This window comes from Esox lucius, chromosome 18, assembly GCF_011004845.1.
Source record: "Esox lucius isolate fEsoLuc1 chromosome 18, fEsoLuc1.pri, whole genome shotgun sequence".
NCBI classification, from domain to species: Eukaryota; Metazoa; Chordata; class Actinopteri; order Esociformes; family Esocidae; genus Esox; species Esox lucius.
This window is the reverse complement of record NC_047586.1, coordinates 15,797,764-15,824,152: the sequence shown is the minus strand read 5'-3', so window position 1 is coordinate 15,824,152 and position 26,389 is coordinate 15,797,764. Positions and strand designations below refer to the sequence as shown.

Here is a 26,389-nt window from a genome sequence, read left to right as displayed (position 1 = left end):
AAATCTTATGTTCTGAAGCTTTAGAGATACACAATGTTTTCTCTATAGACCGGATGCTTAATATTCACATGTGAAGTTGTTACAGTTTCAGTGGCTAAAACTACACTATATATGTAAGAGTTAAAAACCCATTATCTTCTGGGAAAGGTCACGTTTCTACACAAACCTATGTGAATCAGGTTACTATGGCAACGGAGAAGGGGTGCCGCAAGTAGGAAGACGAGGGCAGAGAGACAACTGCTACGTGTCATTGTAGTTGTAGGAAGGACAGACACTAATCCGACAGTGCACTGTGCTTGAGACAATGTCTACAAAATATACAATTTTTCTTAAAAAGGCAGAGATGGATGTGTTCTAGACAAGAATGTTCATCCCACCCACTGGCTGATTTAGAGATCCGGAGTGCAGGTAGGGGTTTTAAAGGTGTTATGACAAGGGATGTTGTGTACTCCCTCGTCTCCACTGACCAGAACACAAAGCTGTGATGCGTTACTACACCACTTCCTGATTTCACAGACGGACAGTCAGGCCTGAGGAGACCCAGGCTGTAGAGGTTAGTCAGGCCAGACCTTGAGGTGTCACATTCACTGTGTCACCAAGATTCATGTCCTGGCAAAGGTGATTATCACCCCTGGAGAGGGTAGGGGAGTGAATCAAGTCAGGGAAGGAGATGGAAGGAAGGGGAGTGAATCAAGTCAGGGAAGCAGATGGGAAGAAGGGGAGCGGATTACCGACCGACCAACACACCGGCCAACACACCGGCCAACACACCGACCAACACACCGGCCAACACACCGGCCAACACACCGGCCAACACACCGGCCAACACACCGGCCAACAACCAGCCAACACACCGGCCAACACACCGACCAACACACCGGCCAACACACCGCCCAACAACCAGCCAACACACCGGCCAACACACCAACCAACACACCGGCCAACACACCGGCCAACACACCGGCCAACACATCGGCCAACAACCAGCCAACACACCGGCCAACACACTGACCAACACACCGGCCAACACACCGCCCAACACACCGGCCAACAAACCGGCCAACACACCAACCAACACACCGACCAACACACCGGCCAACACACCGCCCAACACACCGGCCAACAAACCGGCCAACACACCAACCAACACACCGGCCAACAACCAGCCAACACACCGGCCAACACACAGGCCAACACACAGGCCAACACACCGGCCAACACACCGGCCAACACACAGGCCAACACACAGGCCAACACACCGGCCAACACACCGACCAACACACCGGCCAACACACAGGCCAACACACAGGCCAACACACATGCCAACACACCGACCAACACACAGGCCAACACACCGGCCAACACACAGGCCAACACACAGGCCAACACACATGCCAACACACCGACCAACAAACCGGCCAACACACCGACCAACACACCGGCCAACACACCGGCCAACACACATGCCAACACACATGCCAACACACCGGCCAACACTCCGGCCAACAAGTCTGATTCATTAATGAAGTTCAACCTCCGTCTGTGGAGAGACTGCAGTGTTTTAGCCTTTACAAGAAATGTACTCCCTGGATTTCCTCCAAGGACTTCGAGATAATGTTCATCTTGATATGAGGAAGATGTAGAAGATGATTTATTGTATTGTTTACCTTGAATTGTGATCATTTGAAATATCATGCGAATTGTGTTTTTCAGTGCTGTAGTTTTTTAAGGATATCATAAAATCTCTTTCAGAAATATATAATGGCTACTGACATGGACCATGGCTTTCTTTCAGGGCAGTGGGAATTGGCTAAGCACCGTTCAGAGCGAGTGACATGGATGTCGGACAGGATTGGGTTAAACAGTTTGAGACTTTATAGCCAAAACATGAAAATGTTGGTTTGGTCTCTAGCATGGTGGGTTAATAAGGGGTAAGGTTGAAGGGTTAATAATGCTAATTATGTTATCTCCACTAATAAACATGGTCATTGTTGACACATGTAAAATAACCATGTTGGGATACCCTAAACATGCACATCAAAGTTAGGTCTCTCTGGCTTGAAACGTTCAAGGGATACTCTTAATTGACACTATGCAAATTACAATAATTGTAATCTTGGTTGATAAACATTCGACAGAATTAGCTAGGATAGCAAAGAAGAAGCCAGACTCAATAGAATAGTGGAGGAGAAAATGATGTTTAGAATTGTTGATCCCTATTCAAGAATAATAATACCTTTATTCACACTGGATTATCTGTTCATTTAAATACCATTACTTACATTTAAATTAAATATATAAATTAAGTCAAAACAAACTTCAAGAACCTGACAGTCCCCAGCAGTGAGTTTGTTTAGAGTTGATCACTTTTATTGTTTAGGCTCTAGAGACTAGCGTAAGAAATAATAATAGCAATAATAAGACTATGAAGAAAATGTGCCTTTGGCAAGCACACCTAATAATGATTGGACTACTGTATGAGAGAAGTTTTAAGTTGTGCTTTGGCTTTGGCAAGCACACCTAATAATGATGGGACTACAGTATGAGAGAAATTTAGAGTTGTGCTTTGGCTTAATAAGGAATGATAAATGTGAAAAACATGATTTGAAATGTAACTGAGATGACCCACCATTTCCACAGCACCATTTTGACTCAAACCATATTGTGCATGTTCGTGAACTGAATATCAACCATATAGATTGTTCCAAAATCCTGTTTCCTTCATATCTAAACCTCTAGGACTGAAGGACACTCAAGAAATTTGACAGGGACAATCCAATATGCAATAGACATAATCCAATATCTTTAAAGAGAGACTGGCGGGATTGTGTTTGGGGGTGTGGGGGGGAGTGGGGGGGGTGACAGGCATGGAAGCAGGAGACAAACCGACAGACAGTCAAAGAGGCAGAGTGAAAGAAAGAAACAGAAAAGGAATGGGAAATGGGAAATTGGTTTTGTAACACTGAACTAATCTCCAGAGTCCAGGTTCAACCCTTGACTATGCCACTAGCTAGAAAGAGTCTGGGGAGCCTCGTGGGCAATGCAAACAGGCCAGAATCTTCCAGGAATTTGTAGACATCATCAGCCTCACATCACAGTGCTCTCTTGACAGAATGGCTTGATGGTTGTTTGGATGAATGATTAGGAGCAAAGCTTGCCATGATCTTTAATGCTCCCAAATCCTGTTGCCGTGACACTGGGATGAGGTCATGCATACAGTTCAATACGACAAATTGGGAATGGGGAAAAAGGGGTTAGAAACAGAAAGAAGGAAGAGGGGTAGAATGAAAGAGATAGTAGAGAAAAAGATGGAGTGGGATCCCCTCCAACAAAGTCTCAGTGGGATCCCCTCCGACAAAGACACAGTGGGATCCCCTCTGACAAAGACACAGTCACTCCATTATAGGCCTATTTACCTGATTAAAGAGGCTATTTTACCACCCACATTCTGTTCAGCAGGGAGTTGCTTGGTATGACTGTCAGTAACACAACACAAAACCCCCAACTGCCAGCTGCCTCTTTCCTTCTCTTCTCCAACCAGCTTCCTCTTCCTTCTCTCCTCCAACAATCTCCTCTATATCGCTCTGCTCAAACCAGCCTCTTCCATCCTTCCCTAACCAGCCTCCTCCATCCTTCCCTAAACAGCCTCCTCCATTCTTCCCTAACCAGCCTCCTCCATTCTTCCCTAACCAGCCTCCTCCATCCTTCCCTAACCAGCCTCCTCCATCCTTCCCTAACCAGCCTCCTCCATCCTTCCCTAACCAGCCTCCTCCATTCTTCCTTAACCAGCCTCCCCCATCCTTCCCTAACCAGCCTCCACCATCCTTCCCTAACCAGGCTCTTCTACCCTCACTAACACTCAAGTAAGCCCCCGACACCTGCCTTCATGCTTCCTCCCTCCCTCTGTTCTCCCATTTCCTTCCGTCATCTCTTCAAACCACTGCTATACAACAGACTTAGATCTGTCAGCACTGAGGGCCCATTGATCGACTCCTAAGTGCTAACAACATGACTCTGACCGGCTGAAAAAACTAGCTCTGTGGTGGCTAGGCTAAATGATGTAATGTTGTCTATTTCCAGACATTGGTTACATCATTCTTTGTCTGCAGTTTGACATTGATTTATCTATTAAAAGGCGTCTGACAGTTTGGAAGTGCTAATCCTGATAGAGGAGACCTCCATGAAGAAATTCCTTTGTCCCACCTGAGTTGCATTTTCAGTAGCAAGAACCCTAGCTAGCTATATGGATAACCTTTTTATGTGGAGGACTGTATGATCATTAAATATGAATGGCACTCCAAGCCTTTCTAAACATAGGAACACATTTGTAACAGTAATTACCAATAACAGAAAAAGAAAGTAATGACTTTCTTCTTCTTTTATTGATGTTTTGTTGCTCCTCTCTCCCTCTTTCTCCATCTCTCTTTCTCTCTCTGTCCCTCAGGCACAGATTTCTCGACGCACTTTTCCGTGATCCCGTAAAGTTGACCAAGAATTGCACTTCTGTATGGGTTATACATGTCAGCCAAGTTTTGAATTGTTCTGCCACACACACAGATCTGCCTGCATTAAAGTGTTTGAGGCAAATAGAGAGATGACATTGTCTCTGTCTTTTCGCTATGCTCTCTATGGAGTGTCCTTTCTGCATTACAGCAGGGCTGTCTGCTCTGTCTGGAGAGGTAGATTGGAGTCGGGGCAGGTCCATTTGAATGCAGAACACAGCCACAGAATTTTGGAGTGTTGGCAGGTCTCTGCCCTGGGTCAAAGCCCTGCTGAGAGGAGACCTGTCTGGGCCAGGACCTGGGGAGTACAGCCCTGTCTGCATGGAGCTGGAGGTCTGGTTCAGCCTGGCAGCAGAGGTACACACACTGGCTGGTACATAAACGCACACACACGCAGGCACGCACGCGCGCACACACACACACACACACACACACACACGTTAACGTGCACATACTCACAGGGCAAACAAACACACGCAAACATATACAAAAATGTGACAGCACACACACACACACACACACACAGGGACTTCCACACCTGCTGACACTACGTGTATCTGGGTGACAGGGAGGCAAACCTCTGATCACAGGCCTTCAGGCCCGGTGGGAACACCTCAGAGGCCAAAACTCCTCCAAATGTGGCCCAGCGCGGAGCCTACCAGGAGGTGAACGTCAGGATGACAGTTAACCGCTCCCGAGCACGGCCCTTCACTAATCTAAGAGGAGGAAGGTTAAATCGTGTTAACCATCGGGAGCAGTGGTGCAGTCAGCAGGTCATCTAGTGTCTCTTTATGATCATATGGTACCAACGAATAAAGCCATGGAGGCCAGGGAAGCTGAAACCAAGAGTAAGAAGATGTAAAGAAGTGTCTCCATCAGAGTGTCTGTCTGCTGTCAGACGGCCCACATAGACCATTGAAGATGCGGTCCTGGACATCATTCACATTCCTGATTAAAATTCAAAACTTCATATGAGCTGCCCCATATAAATATCACTTATTTTACATTGTGCATAATAATGGTACACAGTTTCGAGGGCCCTGTTCTGGCTCGTGATTAGTACTTCAAAAACCACTGGCTGAAATTATACAAAAGCTATGGAGCGTCACTTTCAAAGACTGAAACGCTGGCTGGATATCGCACTGTCTATTGATCTGGGTGTTTGTGAATACCAATGTTTTGTCTTCTCTATTGTGTTGTCTGTTGTATAACTGGGTTTAAATCAATGCCGCTGGATGTCAATAACATCTTCTTTCCCTCTTTATCTCGCTGATTCTGCCTCCGCCGGAAACCCAGTGACCTCTTACTGAGCAACTGAATATAGTCAGAAGGCTAGAAAAAAAAAATAATATTAAGACTGGGTCCTTGAAAAGGGGTATATAAGACCCATGTATTATTATATTGATTAATAAACAACAATAGCAGACACCCTAGAGTCACAAAGCGCTAAATGGTGAAAAAGCAGCACATAATATTATTGTGGTATGCGGTAGCGATTATTCAATAAAGGCATACTTTTAGTGTATAAAACAGTAATTAATATTCAATACAGACATAATATTAGTGTGGTATGCAGTAATGATTATTCAATAAAGACATGACATTAGCATGGTATTGAATAATGCTTTTTCAATAAAGACATTATTAGTGTGATATACAATAACCAGAAAAGAAACCAGGCAAGCCTAGTTTAGCCGGCCCGCGACTAGAAGGAATTAATGTTGCCTCTCGCTGGTTTCAATCCGCGCTGTTCTATGTGCAAGACTGTGTCTTTAACTATTACACTATTTAAACAGTGGAAATGCAACTTCAGCCATTACATTTTGGCGGACATTACGTGGACAACAGAACGTTTATTAACGGAACTAAAGTGTACTCTAGTAAAAAGATTACTGTAGATGGCTAGCTAATAGCTATATGGTACCTAAAATGAAAACAATAACTCCAATCACTCCATGGCTGCTTTGTTTCTTTAGACAACAATAACAGTATAAAAGGGTAATGTAATATAATTATTATTTTAAATACATGAGATTCATGGTATTACAGAGTGGATAAACATTTCTGAGAAAATTGGAACATCTGAGAGGGGAATAAAACCGGGGTCAAAATATTGAAGATCAGGGATATTCCCAAAAGACCACAGGGCTTGCTGGTAGTCAGCCCACCTCTGTATAGTCTCCAAATGTAACTTTTATCCCGGCCATTACATTTTTGATAAAATAACATGGGCAACAGAATGTTTATTATGTAACTACAGTCTACTCTTGTACAAAGATTACTGTAGATGGTCGTCCATACAATAACAGTTGAATAGCTAACCACTACGCTATGTGAACTACAAGGAAATTGAAAGCATTGGCTGACTCTCAAATTGCATACTAGAAGTACCTACTTTGCAAGTGATGGTACGTACTGTTTTGTACAGTGAGGAAAAATAATATTTGACCCTCTGCTGATTTTGTATGTTTGCCCACTGACAAAGAAATGATCAGTCTATAATTTTAATGGTAGGTTTATTTGAGCAGTGAGAGACAGAATAACAAAAAAAATATGCATAAATTGATTTCCATTTTAATGAGTGAAGTAAGTATTTGATCCCCTCTCAATCAGAAAGATGTCTGGCTCCCAGTTGTCTTTTATACCTGTCCACAGAAGCAAATAATCAATCAGATTCCAAACTCTCCACCATGGCCAAGACCAAAGAGCTGTCCAAGGATGTCAGGGACTGAAGGTTGTAGCCAGGGAAGTTGTTGTTTATCCTGAATAAATCCTAATGAATGATTCATTTTGCTTGTGTCGATGCTCCAACACTGGCCGCATGCATGGCGGTCCGTGTCTCTAACCACTACTCTATTTAAGAAGGGGTAAACAGACAATAAGTCAGTAAGAGATATTCGCTCTTCTTGGCAGGCTCTGCTTACAGTGGTCCGGCAACAACAATTCAATAAAGGCATAATATTAGTGTGGTATACAGCAATGATTATTAAATAAAGACAACGCTAGTGTGTTATTCAATAATAATAATTAAATAAAGACAATATTAGTGTGTTGTACAGTAATGATTATTCAATGAAAACACTGTTCGTTTGGAATACAGTAATCCATATTTAAATATAGACAATATTATACTAATATGAATCCAGAATATTAGTGTGGTACAGTCATAGTGACTGTGTGTTGTTGTTCTGCGGGTGGAAGCAGAGCTGTGTTAACACACCCGTCCCCCAGTCTGGGTCCAACGCTGGGTGCGTGCGTACAGCGGTGTGCGAATCGGTGTGTGCGTGGACCCATGTGCTCTCCGCGTGCACGTGCTCTGTGCAGTGTTTCCCCAACAGCCCGCTTTAGTACACATACGCCTCGGAGTGGTACAAAAATAGCTGCCTCTCCAGGACTGAGGCAAGGTTGACACGATCGGACAGCCTGCCTGCTTACAGCCTCTCCCCTCTGCCTTATCCTCCTCCTCTCTCTCTCAATCTCTCTGCTACCAGGGAATGCTGCTGCTGCTCAAGACAGAGACAGACAGACAGAGAGACTGACAGACAGGGAGACAGAACGACAGAGAGGGATAAAGACAGGGGCAAAAAAAGGAAAGCAACAGGGAGCTGGGATGTTTGAAAAATCTAGTCTGACACCAAATGAACTTTTCGAGAAGGAAGACGGAGCATAGATAGAGATACAGAGCAGTATCTAGATGACCGCTTTGCTTTTGTCAGGCCTGCAATACGTAGGACTCTTACTGATGTTAGTCTCATTTCTTGCCATTTAGTAATTTAATTAAAACAATTCCAGAGGTCATCAGTATTTAGACTTGCACACAGGCATGATCAAACAGCCTATTCTTCTTTCCCTTTGTTAGAATTTCAGCAAGCTTTATGAACGCACTCTCCGAATCGAAGCCACCATGGAAATTCACCCTCTGGTAAAATGGATACCTTGCATTGAAACGTTTGGGGAGTTATGGATGCTGTGGTTTGTGGATGCATGAGTGTTTTTTCTTTTTGGACCACTAGAGTGAACTGCCAGCTAATGTTGAAAACCATTTGTCTTGGGGCAACCAGAGAGCTGGGCTCTAAAATGCAATCATGTCAAGCAAGTTCACCATTTATAAAATTATCTTATGTGTGTAGCTAAAATGGACACATTTTCCAATGGATGATAAATTGATGAGGAGCAAAAACTTAGGCATTTGAATTTGCTCTGAGGCAGTGTTTCCCAGTTGTCAGGACCCCAAGGTGTGCATGTTTGTGTTTTTGCCCTAACCCTCACACAATGGATTCAAATTAAACCCTTGATGATCGGTTGATTACATCAGTCAAGTGTGTAAGTGGTAGGGCAACATTTCAATCAGGTGTGTGAGTGCTAGGGCAAAACCAAAAATGTGCACCCCTTGGGGTGCCCAGGACCACGATTGGGCGATGCAATCAGGTGTAGCCTAGGGAGAAAAAGCTTTAAAAAGCTGTCTGACTGTCACAAGTTGGAAGAGAAAGAATGGCTAGTTTTAAGTCCAGATCTGAAAAATAATTTCACCTCAGAGCAACACAAACTTCTTCACTGTGACATCAGAAGTGGGACAACGGCAAATGTTGTGCAGCATCATGGGTTAAACCGTGGTGTTCTACTGGTGCAGGGGTTAAACGGCACAATATCATGGCCAATACAAGCATTGTAATAAATAGGTCGCTAGGCAGATTGGTCAGCACAGTCCAGAGCAGCAGTTTAATCTGCAGGCCAGTTCAATGGTGCATCTGCCTGATATTAACGAGTGATTTCCTCAGTGTTGCATCATGGGTGACCGAAGCCTCCGGTACCACACACACACACACACACACACACACACACACACACACACACAGACACACACACACACACACACAGACACACACACACACAGGCAAATGCACATTAAACACAAACTGACTGACTCCCTCACACACACGTATGCACAGAAACGCACCCAAAATCCTAGAGTGGCCCTATCTTCACTCAGTGTGTCATGAAAACGTTATGCATTGGAGCACTTAAAGCTGCGAAAGGGACATTCTAGCTACTTGAGGATGAAAGGTCCCTGTGTCTTAAAACTAGACATGGGCGCATCATTTGTATCCCCAGTCTGCTCCAGCCAAGCCTCAGACTCAGTGAAGTGTGTGTGTGTGTGTGTGTGTGTGTGCGTGTAGTGAGGTGTGTAGTGTGTTGTGTGTGGTGTGTGTCCTGCCCCTTCAGAAGAAAAGACAGCACCATGCACAGAAACCACTTGGCAGAAAAGTGAAATCCTATTAAATCTTTCAGCAAAGCCTCCATAAATACAAGGAGCTGTCTCAAGTCCCAGTCCTCTCATGAAGCCATCAGGCCCAAAACAGATCACTGACTGTAATGTCCGTTTCCAGATAAAGACACTTCTGTAATTGGCTCCACAGTTTGGTTTAGTGAAGAGAAAGTTTCCTCTCAAATAAAGTAACTTGATCTCAGCCACTCAGAAGTGCTGTCTAGTCCCATTCAGAACAGAAAAAGATTTATAACTTTGTATTTTTGGAAAGCACATGAGAAAATAACATTGCAATAATGCATTTTCAAAAGAATTGTTATGCATGACATACACTCACCAAAAGGATTATTAGGAACACCATACTAATACTGTGTTTGACCCCCTTTCGCCTTCAGAACTGCTTTAATTATATGTGGCATTGATTCAACAAGGTGCTGAAAGCATTCTTTAGAAATGTTGGCCCATATTGATAAGATAGCATCTTGCAGTTGATGGAGATTTGTGGGATGCACATCCAGGGCACGAAGCTCCCGTTCCATCAATTTGAAATGATTCGAGCTTTGTGATATGGTGCATTATCCTGCTGGAAGTAGCCATCAGAGGATGGGTACATGGTGGTCATAAAGGGATGGACATGGTCAGAAACAATGCTCAGGTAGGCCGTGGCATTTAAACAATGCCCAATTGGCACTAAGGGGCCTAAAGTGTGCCAAGAAAACATCCCCCACACCATTACACCACCACCACCAGCAGTGGTAACAAGGCATGATGGATCCATGTTCTCATTCTGTTTACGCCAAATTCTGACTCTACCATCTGAATGTCTCAACAGAAATCGAGACTCATCAGACCAGGCAACATTCTTCCAGTCTTCAACTGTCCAATTTTGGTGAGCTCGTGCAAATTGTAGCCTTTTTTCCTATTTGTAGTGGAGATGAGTGGTACCCGGTGGGGTCTTCTGCTGTTGTAGCCCATCCGCCTCAAGGTTGTGCGTGTTGTGGCTTCACAAATGCTTTGCTGCATACCTCGGTTGTAACAAGTGGTTATTTCAGTCAAAGTTGCTCTTCTATCAGCTTGAATCAGTCGGCCCATTCTCCTCTGACCTCTAGCATCAACAAGGCATTTTCGCCCACAGGACTGCCGCATACTGGATGTTTTTCCCTTTTCACACCATTCTTTGTAAACCCTAGAAATGGTTGTGCGTGAAAATCCCAGTAACTGAGCAGATTGTGAAATACTCAGACCGGCCCGTCTGGCACCAACAACCATGCCACGCTCAAAATTGCTTAAATCACCTTTCTTTCCAATTCTGACATTCAGTTTGGAGTTCAGGAGATTGTCTTGACCAAGACCACACCCCTAAATGCATTGAAGCAACTGCCATGTGATTGGTTGATTAGATAATTGCATTCATCACGATCCTCCACCAAATTTCACAGTGGGTGCGAGACACTGTGGCTTATAGGCCTCTCCAGATCTCTGTCTAACCATTAGACAACCAGGTGTTGGGAAAAGCTGAACATTTGACTCATCAGAGAAGATGACCTTACTCCATTCCTCTACGGTCCAATCCTTATGTTCTTTTGCAAACTTCAGCCGGGCTCTTCTTTGCTTCTTATTGCTGAAAGGCTTTTTTCTAGCTTTGCACAACTTCAGCCCTGCCCCTAGGAGCTTGTTTCGAACCGTCCTTGCCGTGCCCGTCACCCCAGCTGCTGTTTGCCATTCTTTTTGTAGGTCACTTGATGTCATCCTACGGTTGTTGAGTGACATTTGATTGAGTTGACGGTCATCTCAGTCGTTTTCGTCCTCTGCCTGTCTGTAGCTTTGTTGTCCCGAATGTCTGTTGCTTGACCTTGTTCATTACCGCCATCTTTGCAATTTTCAGGAAGGAAGCAACCTGACGCTCACTGTATCCTTTTTCCAGTAAAGCCAGAACTGAACCCTTCTTTTCCTCACTCAAAGCTTTTCTTTTCAACTCAATTGTCATGCTGAATAGTTATTATTTTATTCAAATTGCATTTGAGGTACTACTTGCACTGTTTTTGCCATCCAGCTGGTCCTATTACAAGAGAATAGTGATGACCAGAGCAGTGGTTTTTATACTTTTCCTCGTTAAATTAGATTTGGTTCAGGTAATCACCTAATCAGTACCTCATTAAGTAAAATTAGGTATGCCTGTGTTGGAATGTAACAGACACCGGAATGGAATGGCTGCCATACATGTAGAGATGCTGATTTAAGAAAAATTAGGAGCAGGGTTTAATTTTTTCCAGAGCTGTATATGTAAGGGTTAGTGTAGTCAACACAACATAAATCATAATTTACTTCACTGACTAGCTCTGCTCTTTGTGCTCTAGGCCAAGCTCTTCTTTCTGTTTTCTCAGATACAGGCACATGAGTCACAACTTGACGACCATCACAATCTTCAATCACTCACAGCACCATCAAACCTGGCATGCCAACGCAACTCAATCCACAATGAGCTAACCCAGTCAAACGTAAAGACATTAAGCAAACAAACAAAAAAGGGCTAAAGTAGAACAAGACAACAATCGGCTGTCCAAATGTCAAGTTCGGAAGCGGACTTACCTCGCTCACACGTGGCGGCCCAGAATCCAGTCCCAGTGCAGTCACAGATGAAGCGGTTCCACCCCTCCTGACACACTCCGTTATTCTTACACGGGTTGCTATCACACTGTTTCCCTGTGTATTTACTACAGATGGGTCGGATGCCGGTGGTGTTCTGGGACTCAGAGATGGCCCTGATGTTTTTGGAGCGTCCGTCGATGAAGAGGTCCCGGATGCAACCCACATAGCCGTAGTTCAACATGGCTGTCCACAGTTCGGTCGGCAGAACCAGGCCTAAACGGTTGTCAGGGAGACCACCCAGGTAAAGGTCTCCCTCCAGGTCTAAGATCTCGTTCTCTCCGCTGGCAGTGAACGGGGTACGACGACTGTCTACAGAGATGATTCCTGGAGAGGAAGAGATATGTTTAGGGAATGGGAGGAAAATAGAAAGAAGGAAGGGAGAGGTCAGCGAATCAAATATTTCGTCGATTTAGTACCTTACAATACATCTTATTAGATCGTACTAGTCTCTTTCATACTTCTGTGGGTTAATGTTAGGCTGCAACCCAGTTTGGTGTTTGCCATTGGTCAGTGGGTAGTGTGGACGAATCAGGTTTATGGTTCAACAGTACCTCAAATAATTCAGTTCAGTTTGTTCTTGAACCACGAACAGATGTGTAGCCCATCATGACCCATTAAACAGTTCTCCCACAGCCAGTTCCATTGTCCCGGTTAATACCACCCCTCAGTCTGCTGCATAATATATCTGTCTAACGCCTTGCTGTTCACTCCGAACACCTTCCTCTTCCACCAATCCTCCTGTTGTTTCGTCCTCTCATTGGTGCTCGGTAGTGATTCATCAGGCCACAGTGTGTTGACACAAGGCTAAATTGGCTGCTCTAAGCTGATATATAACGCAGGCCAGGACATCAAATAACAGCACTACTACTGCTGCTGCTGTTCTCTCTCTCTCTCTCTCTCTCTCTCTCTCTCTCTCTCTCTCTCTCACTCCCCCATCCCTCTTTCTGTTGCTTTCCTCAATTCATTTTAATGTGGTGAATCTATTTAGTTGTGGAGCTCAAGGCAACAACAGTCTTCCTGCTCACCAACCCTATTTGCTGTAATACAATCTTTCTATCTGAAGCTCCTCGACTCTCTATCCTGTTCTGTTAGGCCAAACTTTTTTCAGGTCAGAGGACACAGGATAAACATGCTGTGGAGAAAATAGAATCAAGAAATAGGTTTTAAAAGGTTTTGCTTTGTCACCTTCATGATAAATGTGTTTTTTTCGCTTCATCCTATACAGCCAGATTCTCGTATGTTCCATACGGATTTTGGACAATGTGGAAACACCACAGTTCTGTAAATGCTGGAGTAGTGCGACAAATTTGATTCTGAGCCAGTATATTAGATTACCATCATTACCCCCCCCATCACTCTCCATCTTCCGCTCCTCCACTCTTGGCTCTTTGTACCCCCCACCACCCCACCCCCCGCTTCACATCCTCTTCCTCTCCTCACCTGAGCGTCCATCCCTCTGTATGTCCACATGGTGCCAGGCTCCGTCGTTCACCTTGTTCTGAGTGGCTTTGACCTTGATGGTTCCCGAGCCCATGTCCAGCAGCAGATACAGCCCTCCATCCAGCAGCTCCACGGCAAAAAAGTCCACCTTGTTGTTCTTCTTCCCGGCCCCATCCCGTCGATCCTGGGCCTGCAAATCATCGCACACCATTCAGATGAGGTGCTGCAGCTGTGGACTGATGGAAGTTAAACTGTGCAAACTTCGACAAACATTTCCGCCGAAGCTTTAAATCAAAAGCGGTAACCTCTGTCAAATAAATCTGCAGCAAGGTAACATGAGTGGGTTACTTTCCATCTCATTTGTAGAACTACCAGAAATAAAATCACAGTTGAGCTGATCTAACGAACATTGAATGAAGCTTCAAACCAACGTTTAGACCTCAGTGTACCTTGCCGTGGGTGAACAGTATCAGTCCGTTGGGTTCGGAGGTCCTGAAGTCAAACGAAATGGAGCCCACCCTCTTGGTGTTCCACTTGGGCAGGCTGAGGTAGGATTCTGGGCTTTCAAAGTTGATGGGGTCCAGGGTGGGCACATTCTCACACTTAAACACAACGTCCCCCTGCAGCTTCATCTTGGGGTCCACGATGCGGGCCAGGCGGGAGAGTTCCAGGCGGATGTCATTGTTCTTATAGACCACCTGGTGGGAACGAGGGGCAGAGAGTCCGTTAGAGATAATAATCTAGGATCAATAGACTGCCGGGAGGGAGCGAGGGCAGAATACAGTCAGAGAGGAGATATAAGACATGATCCATGGATGACTTGGACAGATTAAAAAAGGAAGGCCGCGTCCTAAATGGCAGCATGTTCCCTTCATAGCGTGCTACTTTGGACCATGAGGACTATGGGCTCCTTTAAAAGGTAGTGCACCATGCAGAGATTCGCGTGCCACCTGGGAGACAGCTGGAATTAGCGGTCAAGAAGCAGTTCACCACTTAACCTGTCCAAGACATGGCTAATCCTATAACACAAGACAGGATGTCTAGTTATTTCTCTGAAAAATCACTGCACTATAAACACAGCCTTGGGCAATTTGATCACCTCTGTAATAAGCATCTAAGCATATTTCCCCGTTGCTTCAACCCTAGCGCGTTGCTGTCCACCTACAGTATTTTGAAATTTAATTTGGAAAAGTAGCCTCTGTGCTACCGGCCAATTTGGACTTCTCAGGATGACACAGACAGTTTTTGTGGTATTAGCAAAATCATGCGTATTTTTTATGGACATACAAAGTAAAAATAACAGCTACAAGATTTTTGTCAGGAATACATTGTGTGGGAAGGTAACACTGCCTAGGTTACTTCCAAATGCCCATAGCAACTCAAATAAATTGAATGAACAACCAGTCAGATTTAAATATAATAGTGCAAATTTTAACTAACTGGCTTGGGTAGCAATACTTTACTTGAGTCGGTAGTATATTGTTGTGGAAGGGTGAAATAAACTGATTCAATTAAGTTTTTAATGTAAGAGATACAGTATCTCACAAAAGTGAGTACACCCCTCACATTTTTGCAAATATTTGATTACATCTTTTCAAGTGACAACACTAAAGAAGTGACACTTTGCTACAATGGAAAGTAGTGAGTGTACAGCTTGTATGAGTGTACATTTTCTGTCCCCTCAAAATTACTCAACACACAGCCATTAATGTCTAAACCGCTGGCAACAAAAGTGAGTACACCCCTAAGTGAAAATGTCACTCAAATTGTACACCGAAGGTTGTTGTAACCACTTGTTTTAACACTCGGATGTTGCCTCATAACTACGATCCACAGCATTGCAGGGATTAACTTCTTCTTTTTTTTTTTACCATAACCCCCCATATATACTTGCTTTAGTGGAGATCAGTTCTTCTATAACCCAGGCATCAGCCACCCCACTCCATTTAACCCATAAGAAGAAAGCCACTCCAGCAGTACAGTCAAAGACAACACAAACAACAGAAAAAGGAGAGGCACAATTGTCAATTGAAATCCAGTGAGGCAGAAAATTGAAGGTTCTCTTTATTCTCATTCTCTGCTAAGGAAAATGAGAGTGTCTCTCTATCCTACACTCTCTCTCTCTCTCAGTCTCTCTCTCTTTTCTCTTTCTGGTGCTGGTAAATAGGGCAGTGTGTGCATGGCAAACAGCAGTAGTAGTATTTGAGAACATAGCTGTCAGCAAACAGATCATACAGTTCCAGGATTACTGATAATCCTGGAAGATTTCAGAGTAAATCAACACAGGTGCCCAGAAACTTGTCCAGAGAGAAAGAGAGAGAGAGAGAGAGACAAAGGAAGTATAGATATATAGTATATACAGTGGGGAGAACAAGTATTTGATACACTGCCGATTTTGCAGGTTTTCCCACTTACAAAGAATGTACAAGTCTGTAATTGTTATCATAGGTACACTTCAACTGTGAGTGACAGAATCAAAAAAATCCAGAAAATCACATTGTATGATTTTTAAATAATTAATTAGCATTTTATTGCATTACATTAGTATTTGATACATCAGAAAAGTAGAACTTCATATTTGCTACAGAAACCTTTGTTTGTAATTACAGAGATCATACATTTCCTGTAGTTCTTGACCAGGTTTGCACACACTGCAGCAGGGATTTTGGCCCACTCCTCCATATAGACCTTCTCCAGATCCTTCAGGTTTCGAGTTTGTCTCTGGGGAATACAGACTTTCAGCTCCCTCCAAAGATTTTCTATTGGGTTCAGGTCTGGAGACTGGCTCCAGGACCTTGAGATGATTCTTACGGAGCCACTCCTTATTTGCCCTGGCTGTGTGTTTCGGGTCATTGTCATGCTGGAAGATCCAGCCACGACCCATATTCAATGCTCTTACTGAGGGAAGATCTCACGATACATGGCCCCATCCATCCTCCCCTCAATACGATGCAGTCGTCCTGTCCCCTTTGCAGAAAAGCATCCCCAAAGAATGATGTTTCCACCTCCATGCTTCACGGTTGGGATGGTGTTCTTGGGGTTGTACTCATCCTTCTTCTTCCTCTAAACACGGCAAGTGGAGTATAGACCAAAAAGCTCTATTTTTGTCTCATCAGACCACATAACCTTCTCCCATTCCTCCTCTGGATCATCCAGGTGGTCATTGGCAAACTCCAGACGGGCCTGGACATGCGCTAGTTTGAGCAGGGGGACCTTGCGTGCGCTGCCAGATTTTAATCCATGATGGCGTAGTGTGTTACTAATGGTTTTCTTTGAGACTGTGGTCCCAGCTCTCTTCAGGTCATTGACCAGGTCCTGCCGTGTAGTTCTGGGCTGATCCCTCACCTTCCTCATGATCATTGATGCCCCACTAGGTGAGATCTTGCATGGAGCCCCAGACCGAGGGAGATTGACTGTCCTCTTGAACTTCTTCCATTTTCTAATAATTGCGCCAACAGTTGTTGCCTTCTCACCAAGATGTTTGTCTATTGTCCTGTAGACCATCCCAGCCTTGTGCAGGTCTACAATTTTATCCCTGATGTCCTTACACAGCTCTCTGGTCTTGGCAATTGTGGAGAGGTTGGAGTCTGTTTGATTGAGTGTGTGGACAGGTGTCTTGTATACAGGTAACGAGTTCAAACAGGTGCAGGTAATACAGGTAATGAGTGGAGAACAGGAGGGCTTCTTAAAGAAGAACTAACGTCTGTGACAGCCAGAATTCCTACTGGTTGGTAGGTGATCGAATACTTATGTCATAAAATTAAATGCAATGTGATTTTCCAGATTTTTGTTTTAGATTACATCTCTCACAGTTGAAGAGTACCTATGATAAAAATTACAGACCTCTACATGCTTAGTAAGTAGGAAAACCTGCAAAATCGGCAGTGTATCAAATACTTGTTCTCCCCACTGTAGGAGTGGGGATACACAGTGCAGACAGAGTACATAAGCTGGAATGATAGAGAAAGATAAAATATACTGTCTATAGAGAGGGAATATAAAAGTATTGAAAAACCATACATGGAAGATAGAGAGACTAAATCATTTTGTTTATATAGAAATCAGGATATACAGAACGCAGATATACTGATATATAGAAAAGGAAGATAGTGTATAGATATAGAATTAGGGGTAATAGTGATTATGGATATAATTTAAGTGGAGTATATAATGTACAGGGAGAGGTGAGAGATAAGCAGAAAGGGTGGGTATATAGAACAGAGGAAATTCCAGAATATACAAAAACAAAACTGAGGAGAGGGTTAATTTATACCAGGCACGTTAGTCCAGGTGGTACCAGTCCTCGCGGCCCAACACTAAACACAGTCTACCCACAGCTGGCACCATGAACTACAGCTGAACCCACCTCTCCATGTCACACCTCCCTTAATGACGCAGGAAGTCCCTCCCACTCTACCTGAGTACTTGAACAATGCAAGGCGACTGACACTGAAGTGTGAAGGGCTTGATGATGACACCTTCATAGGCAGTGCTGTTCCTCTGGAGATAAACCAGATTAGACATATTTACATTCACCTTGCCCCCCCCCCCCCCCTTTCGCTAGCACTCTCTCCCTCCCTCCCTCCCTCACCTTCTCCCTCCCTCCCTCACCTTCTCCCTCCCTCCCTCACCCTCCCGGTCTCCCTTCCTCCTTTCGTCTGACAGTGAATAGTCTTGGGGCAACACTTCCAAAATATAATTTACACAAAAACCAAGGGCTGGGACTAGCCGTGGCTGTAAAGGAAGGTAAGTGAGAAGCATTTAGTGGTTTAGGGCCCCTCACAGCACCACCTGATGTAGCACCACTTATTGCTGTAACTCATCTAACACATGAACCATTGTGCATGACGAACATTACCTCTGTAGTCTCTCTCCAGATTGACAGGGAGTAGACGCCTTTTAGGGCTTAAATAAAATATATATATATTTTATGCCCTTCACTAACTGGGAAAAGAGATGGGGGTGTTTTATATATATATATATATATATATATATATATATATATACATGGTGGTGAGAAAAAATATATATAACACCACCATCCCTTTTCCCAGTTAGTCAAGGACACCCTAAGCCAATACAATCAACCCAGGTGGAGAATACTAATGCATGTGGTTATGACCAGGATGGCCTCTTCATTGTACTCTGCTGATCAATAACCTAATGGAAATAATGTTATAAAAGAGGGAATGAATACGCCTCCCAGCACCCCTCATCACTCCCCTAGCTGCCTTTGTTATGGTCAGAGGTTTATTATGCCATCCATAGGGTGTCTCTGCTGTCCTAAAGCCACACCGGGGCCATTTAGAATGCAACTGGCCTGTAAACCGTCATGGAAAGTCTAATCCCTCATCTGTTCTGCTCTTCCTCCACCTATGTCTTCCCTCCTCCTCCTCTTCCTCCCTCTCTCTCTTCTTTTTCCTTCTTCTCCTCCTCCTGCTGTTTGTTCCAGCTCTTCTATTCTTTCTCCTAGGTCTCCGCTCTCTCCTCACTACTCCTCGTCTTCCATTTCTTCCTTCCACCTTTCTCCCCCACCTGTCCCCCCCCCCCCACTTCCACCTCCTTCACTTCCTTCTCCCGTCTCCTCTCATCTCTTAGTGTTCCACTTCCCTACACCTCTCCCCTCTCGTACTCCTCTTCAGAGATGGCGTATTGATCAGTCCCGGGAGCAGAGACACAGACTAATTGACTTTAGATCACTGCAAGTCATCTCTGTCCCCCCTCCCTCCACATCCCTCCCTCTCTCTCTCCCTCCCCTCCCTCATGCAGATTTAGCATTCATGAGACAGGATTAATGTCACATGAGTAAAGACCCAGGCCAGTCCCCACAGCTACATCTAAAGTGAACACTCACACACACAGACCGACACACCAGCGTGTTTAGCTAGCTAGGACTCAATCCCCTCTCCCCGGAGAGCCGCGAGAGTAATGTTTCTACAGTGCTAGATCAATGCTCCAATCACCCTGTTTGTAAATATGATTTGGAATTGGATGAGAGTTGAGATTAGGTGTTCGAAAGGAGGTGAATGACCCAGACAAAATGTGAAATACTAAGCACAATTGGAAATCCTTAATGTTATTGGTAGACGGGGATGGTGGAATTGATTATTGTGTGGAGGAATATGGATGTCATTAAGATGTAGGCTGTTGACGCCGGTGCTTATCTAGGTGGAGGCTGAAGAAAATGCCATAACAGCACCAAGCTATGGGCGTTCTCCTGACGTCTAGGACTACTTCATGAAGAAACAGATGATACAGTAGTGTGTGTGTGTGTGTGTATGTGTGTGTGTGTGTGTGTGTGTGTGCATCCCTGGGGATATCCTCGGGGATCAGACAGTGCAAAGGTCAGAGGAGCATACCATGAAACGTTTAAGTTACGCTGACTAATGAAACGCTTGGATGACTAAAAGACAGCTTGGGTGAAACAGAACATGGCTACTGACGATCCCAAAATGTTCCTCCCAAATGCCAAGAGCTGGATTCTCTTTCCCAATATGTTCCTTCCAATTACCAAGAGTTGGTCTCTCTCTCCCAGAATATTCCTCCCAAGTGCCAGGTGTTAGTCTCCCTATCCTAAACCCATCCCTCAATCTTTCCCACACCTTCTCCTTTGTAGAAAGAGCGAGAAGATTGAGTGTAACATCAACTGCCCACTCCTTCCCACCTCTACCTCTGTCACAGTTCTGCTCTGTTCCCCCTCTACAGCTCTGGCCTGACATGAGCAAAGCAATGAAAAGGAAAAAAAAGAGATGAAGATTGCTCCAACCATCTAGCTAGTGGGGCCAAATTAACTGAATCACCCCTCATCAGCTGTGTTGAGAGATGGAGAGAGAAAAACCAGACCGGCATACAGACGAAGCAAGACAAGATTAAAAAAAACATCAATGTCGCTTACTGACAACCAGAGGCAACTTATTTACTGTAATAAACTACTGATCACCAGAGGCAACTTATTCACTGTAATAAACTACTGATGATCAGAGGCAACTTATTCACTGTAATAAACTACTGATCACCAGAGGCAACTTATTTATTGTAATAAACTACTGATGACCAGAGGCAACTTATTCACTGTAATAAACTACTGATTTCGGGGGAAGAGTCACTGGCTTGTTGTTGACTCTCTGTTGCGCACTTGTGCAATTGGGATGTACGCTGCTAGCAATACTCGGCCCTCATTCAGGGGGGTTGCGGTTGGTGGGTGTCCCTTTGGTTGATGCCTGGCAATGTGGTTGGATTGATTTCCTGCCTGTTGGGCCCTGTCCGGGGCCTCCCCCGGGTAGGGCCACAGTGTCACCGGACCCCCCCGTCTCAGTTCCAAGGTGTTACGCTGCTATATTATTGTGCTGGGGGATATGAGGGATGTACAACTAACTTTTCTCAGTCTCCTCCAGTTTTAAATTTTAGGAGGTCCTGGTCCACACCTGCGGATTACCTGATTTGGGGGGCCCGTTGCTCTCCCTGTCCTTGTCCACTTGGTCATACTTCTGACCTAGTCTAAAATCAAATAGATTTAGCCCAGAGAAATGTATTTATTATTCCAATTGGACTTAATATCTTACCCGGCACAGCCAGAAGAGGACTGGTCACCCCTCTGAGCCTAGGTCCTCTCTAAGTTTCTTCCTAAAATTCGACCTTCTTAGGGAGTTTTTTCTAGCCACTGAAATTCAACACTACTGTTGTTTGCTCCTTGGGGTTTAAGGCAGAGTGTCTCTGTAAAGCACTTTGTGACAACTGCTGTTGTAAAAAGAGCTTTATAAATACATTTGATTGATTGATGACCAGAGGCAACTTATTCACTGTAATAAACTACGGATGACCAGAGGCAACTATTGACTATAATAAACTACTGATAACCAGAGGCAACCTATTCACTATAATAAACTACTTATGACCAGAAGCAACTTATTGACTATAATAAACTACTGGTGACCAGAGGACCCTATTCCCTAAATACTACATTTCTGTTGAGCCCTTCTCTTTGGGAACGAGTCTGACTCCACCCTACCATTTCCATGGTAAATCACATGGTGAAAAATAAAAACCTTACAATAACCTGGTTGCATAAGTGTGCACACCCTCTTATAACTGGGGATGTGGCTGTGTTCAGAATTAACCAATCACATTCAAACTCATGTTAAATAGAAGTCATTACACACCTGCCTTCATTTAAAGTGACTCTGATTAATCACAAATAAAGTTCAGCTGGGATTTTCCTGACATTTACTTAGTTGCATGTCCGAGCAAAAGCCATGGTCCGCAGAGAGCTTCCAAAGCATCAGACGGATCTCATTGTTGAAAGATATCAGTCAGGAGAAGGCTACAAAAGAATTTCCAAACAATAGATATACCATGAAACAGAGTGAAGACAGTCATCATCAAGTGGAGAATATATGGCACAACAGAGACATTACCAAGAACTGGACGTTCCTCCAAAATGTATGAAAAGACGAGAAGAACACTGGTCAGGGAGGCTTCCAGGAGGCCTACAGCAACATTAAAGGAACTGCAGGAATTTCTGGCAAGTACTGGCTGTGTGCTTCATGTGACAACAATCTCCCGTATTCTTCAAATGAATGGGCTATGGGGTAGGGTGGCAAGACAGAAGCCTTTTCTAACAAAGAGAAACATCCCACCCGGCTGAAGTTTGCAAAAACAAAGTCTCCCAAAAACACGTGGGAAAATGTGTTATGGTCTGATGAAACCAAGGTTGAACTTTTTGGCCATAATTCCAAAAGGTATGTTTGGCGCAAAATCAACACTGGATCTCACCAGTCTCCGCCTTATTGTTCAAATAGCAGATTGTCCCTTAAAGGTCGCCCAGAACAGGCTCTGACTATGTTTCTGTCACCCCTATGCTGCCCTCCCCCCACCTCCCCAGCCGGACGAAAGGAGACAATCATTTAGTTGATTTATTGGTCGCTCCTGGGCGGACAGGCAGGACACCTCCCTCACACCCGTGGCACCCAGCACCTTGTACCGAGAGCCCTCCCTACTGTGCAGTCAACACACACACACACACACACACACACACACACACAGGAAAGTCACCCTGTCTCTCGTCTTTTATCTGTTTGACTGAGTGTTTCAGCTCCTCAGCTCATTCCTAGATACTCCTAATATGGTTGTGCCCTACTTCCATGCTTTCCTGTAGCTTCTTAATGACCCCCAGTCGCTGGTACTGCACAGCTCCTCCAGTCTTTCACAGCCTTTTACCCACTACAGGAGACTCAGTGTCCCTGGGTACAAAAAAGAGCACAATTTTTTTTTTTTTCAATCCTGTTAATGAGAGTTTATTATTGGTTTGTTCGTACTCAATAGCATTTGGCTGGGGATCTTTAGCTCGGTACAGTTAATGTATCAGTCTGTGACGGACCACACAGTCAGACTCCCCATTGCTCAACACACATACAGACAAATACAGATAATACAGGGTACCCAAATTAGACTGATTCTTTTTGATTTGTTTATGCTGATTCTGACTGTAGCCACAAAAGATCAGCATTTAGCTGACCTCTATGCCACCAACGTATCACAGAAGTAACAGAGCGCTTACATTACAGAAAGCCCTGTTGTGACCAGCTTAACGTAGTGCAGCGTTCATTTCCAACACAATCAAGCCTCAATCGGTAAACAAAACCAGGTCCTGCAACTGTCAATCGAACACCTCATTTTGTTACGCAAAGAGGTGGTTGTTGGGGTCGCTACGCATTGGGTGAAAATTATTCAACTACAAGCATGGCTCTATGACATAGTTCTCCATGCCACGGCCGAAACATGAGATCATCACAGGGATTGTACTCATTACATAAGACCCAATGGCCTACATAACCGAAGAAAACGACGGCATCACGGCATTCTAAAGGTCAACCTCCCCCTCCTCCTCCACATCCCTGTAATCAGCACATCATCACACAATAATAGACTCGGTTAAGTGCCTCCCAAATCACACCCTATCCCCTAGTCAGGGGGCTACTTTTGACCAGAATGCGCAGGGCTCTGGTCTAAAATAGAGTAGTGTGTAGAGACAAGTCATTCGGGACGCAGCCTTGGTATTCCTTCTGAGGACAGAAAGCATGAACCCATCTCATAATTTGAATAATTAGCTTATTTTCCACAAAGATGGCCTTGAAATCGTTCAATTGCCATCCTCTCTTTCAACAGAAAATAGCTGTCCTTTAGGAAAGGAGTGTTTGTGATAATGAGATTTGAATCACCACAGTTGCAGGTTTTTAAAAAGGTGTGTAGGAAGATGAAAGGTTGGCAAGTGATCATTTAAACATGCCCCAAGGAAGAGAAAAAGGTTAAATATTAAAAGGTAATTTAAGGCCTGTATGTAATGTACAAAGACAATTTGTTTAATATGATCACTATTATGTTCACATGGAAGAGTGCTTTTCATGGTGAGGTGAAAATGAGTAATGGCATACATTTCTAGGGGGAAATAATTTATTGTAATCTCAAACTGAAAAGCATGAGAGGTCAGAAGGGGAGGCCAGAGATAGTTGAAACACAAGATAGTTGTTTCACACTCAACATCTCCAATTATAACAAGCTGTGTGACTCAGCATGAACATCATCAGTTTGGTCTTTAATACTAGTGAAGAAGCAAATCCCTGTGATCGGAGACTGGATTGAATCTAACCCTAACTGAGAACCAAGTACTTCCATTCACCAAGTTTGTTTTTGAGCCTCCAAGGGGAAGGTGGTTCCACCATTGTGGTGCCAGGGGAGAGAAGAGTTTTGACTGCGTGGCTCAGGGAACTGCCCTGAATGGGGCCGTTGCCCTGAACAAAGAGCCTGGGAAGGGATGTAGGATTTTATCATTGACTGAAGGTAGGGAGAAGCTCCTCCTGATGCTCTGTAGTCAAGAACCATAGTCTCGTAGCGTTTTTGAGCTCCAACTGGAGGCCAGTGTAGAGTGCGAAGAAGAAGGGTGACATGGGGAGAACTTGGCAACATCAGACGGGCCTCTGCATTCTGAATGAGTTGCAGGGGTTTGGTTGCACTCTCCGGGAGTCCCACCAAGAGTGAGCTGCAGTAATCCAGACGTGAGATGACAAGTGCCGGTGCTTCTTCCTAAGTGAGGTATAGAGAGAAGAACCAAGCCTTGGGAAACACCAGTAGTAAGAGGCTGCATAGCAGACACCGATCCACTACACGCCATCGGGTTGGACGGGCCTGCCAGGTAAGAAGAAATCCAAGAGTGAGCAGAACCTGAGATGCTCAAATCAGAGAGGGTGGAAAGTAGGATGCTACGGTTCACTGAGGCAAAGGCTGCAGATAGTTAGAGCAGGACAAGAACAAGGTGGAGAGAGCTAGCTTGGGCTTCTGTTACATAGAGGTGAGCAGTCTCTGTGGTGTGGCCCATATTTTCTGACTGAGGGGGCAAGTGTTGGTTTCTTTAAGAAGCTACTCTGGCCGTCTTAAAGTCTGCTGGGAGACAGCCAGTGCTTAGGGAAGAGTTGATGAGGTAGGTGTGAAATGGGAGGAGGCCTCCTGAGATGGTCTGGAGGAGGGTCAAGATGGCATGATGTTGGGTGGCCAGCCATCACTAGCTGCAGGATATCATCTGGTATGAGCGGGGGAAAAAGTGCTTAATGCGTGGACAAGTTTGGCGCGTGAGAAACCAGTGGGCAGGCAAGGCTGAGTGAATTAGGTGCGGATATTGTCAACCTTTTGAAAGTGGATGACAAAGTCATCTGAAGAGAGGGAAGATGGTGGAGGAGAAGGTGTAAAAGAGTTGCCTGGGGTTAAAGGAAGAACCCTGGAATTTAGAGTGATCAAAGATAGCTTTAGCATCAAATAGAGAGGAATAGAGGGTAACAAGAAGGGAATGGAAGCATGCTAGGTCATTCTGGAGTTTTGTTTTCCTCCATTCTCGCACAGCTGTTTGAAACCTAGTAAAGATAAGATTGAGTGCATTGCCTGCTTTGTGGGTAGGAGTTGACAAGTAAAAGGTGAGGTCAAAAGAGGTAAGGAGTAGAAAAAGACAATTGGAAAGTGGAAGTCACCCAATAATAAGAGTGGGAAGCCATCGTCTGGGAATGATGACTCACACATCACCTGGCGGATTACAAATGACAATGTTTAGCTTCAATGGCAAGGTCACAATGACAGCATGCAATTCAGAAGAGAAAATGGGTAGGTGAGTTAGAAAGAGAGAGAATATCCAAGTTGAAGAAACAAGTACCCCTGTGCCAACATCACAACCAGATGCTCTAGGACTACATAGACAGATGAAGAGAACAAAAGAGCGATCAGCCGGAGTGGTAGTATTTTCTTGGGAAATCCATGTCTCTGTAAAGGGCCAGGAAGTCATGAGCAGCATACAGTATGCTGAGATGAACACATGATTAGTTCCAAGGTGTTACGCTGCTATATTATTGTGCGGGGGGATATGAGGAATGCACTTTCTAACTTTTCTCAGTCTCCTCAAGTTTTAGGAGGAGATGAGGTCCTGGTCCACACCTGCAGAGTACCTGGTTTGGGGGGGACAGTTGCTGTCCCTTTGCTTGTCCACCTGGTCATA

At 44.5% G+C, this 26,389-nt stretch overlaps 1 protein-coding gene across 18 annotated transcripts in view; it reads right to left on the bottom strand.

Moving 5' to 3' along the window:
* Positions 1 to 26,389, bottom strand: part of LOC105017684 (neurexin-3b) — a 300,014-nt gene that overhangs the window by 195,269 nt on the left and 78,356 nt on the right. For all 18 annotated transcript variants that reach the window (XR_002198175.2, XR_002198177.2, XR_002198178.2 and 15 more), the window contains 3 exons: positions 14,307 to 14,555; positions 13,858 to 14,047; positions 12,358 to 12,741 (listed from right to left, as the gene is read on the bottom strand). Coding sequence is in view for 13 of the 18 variants with exons in the window: in XM_034287715.1 (XP_034143606.1) it covers positions 12,358 to 12,741; positions 13,858 to 14,047; positions 14,307 to 14,555 (823 nt within the window). In the remaining 5 variants the exon portion in view is untranslated. The remainder of the gene's footprint in view (positions 1 to 12,357; positions 12,742 to 13,857; positions 14,048 to 14,306; positions 14,556 to 26,389) is intronic.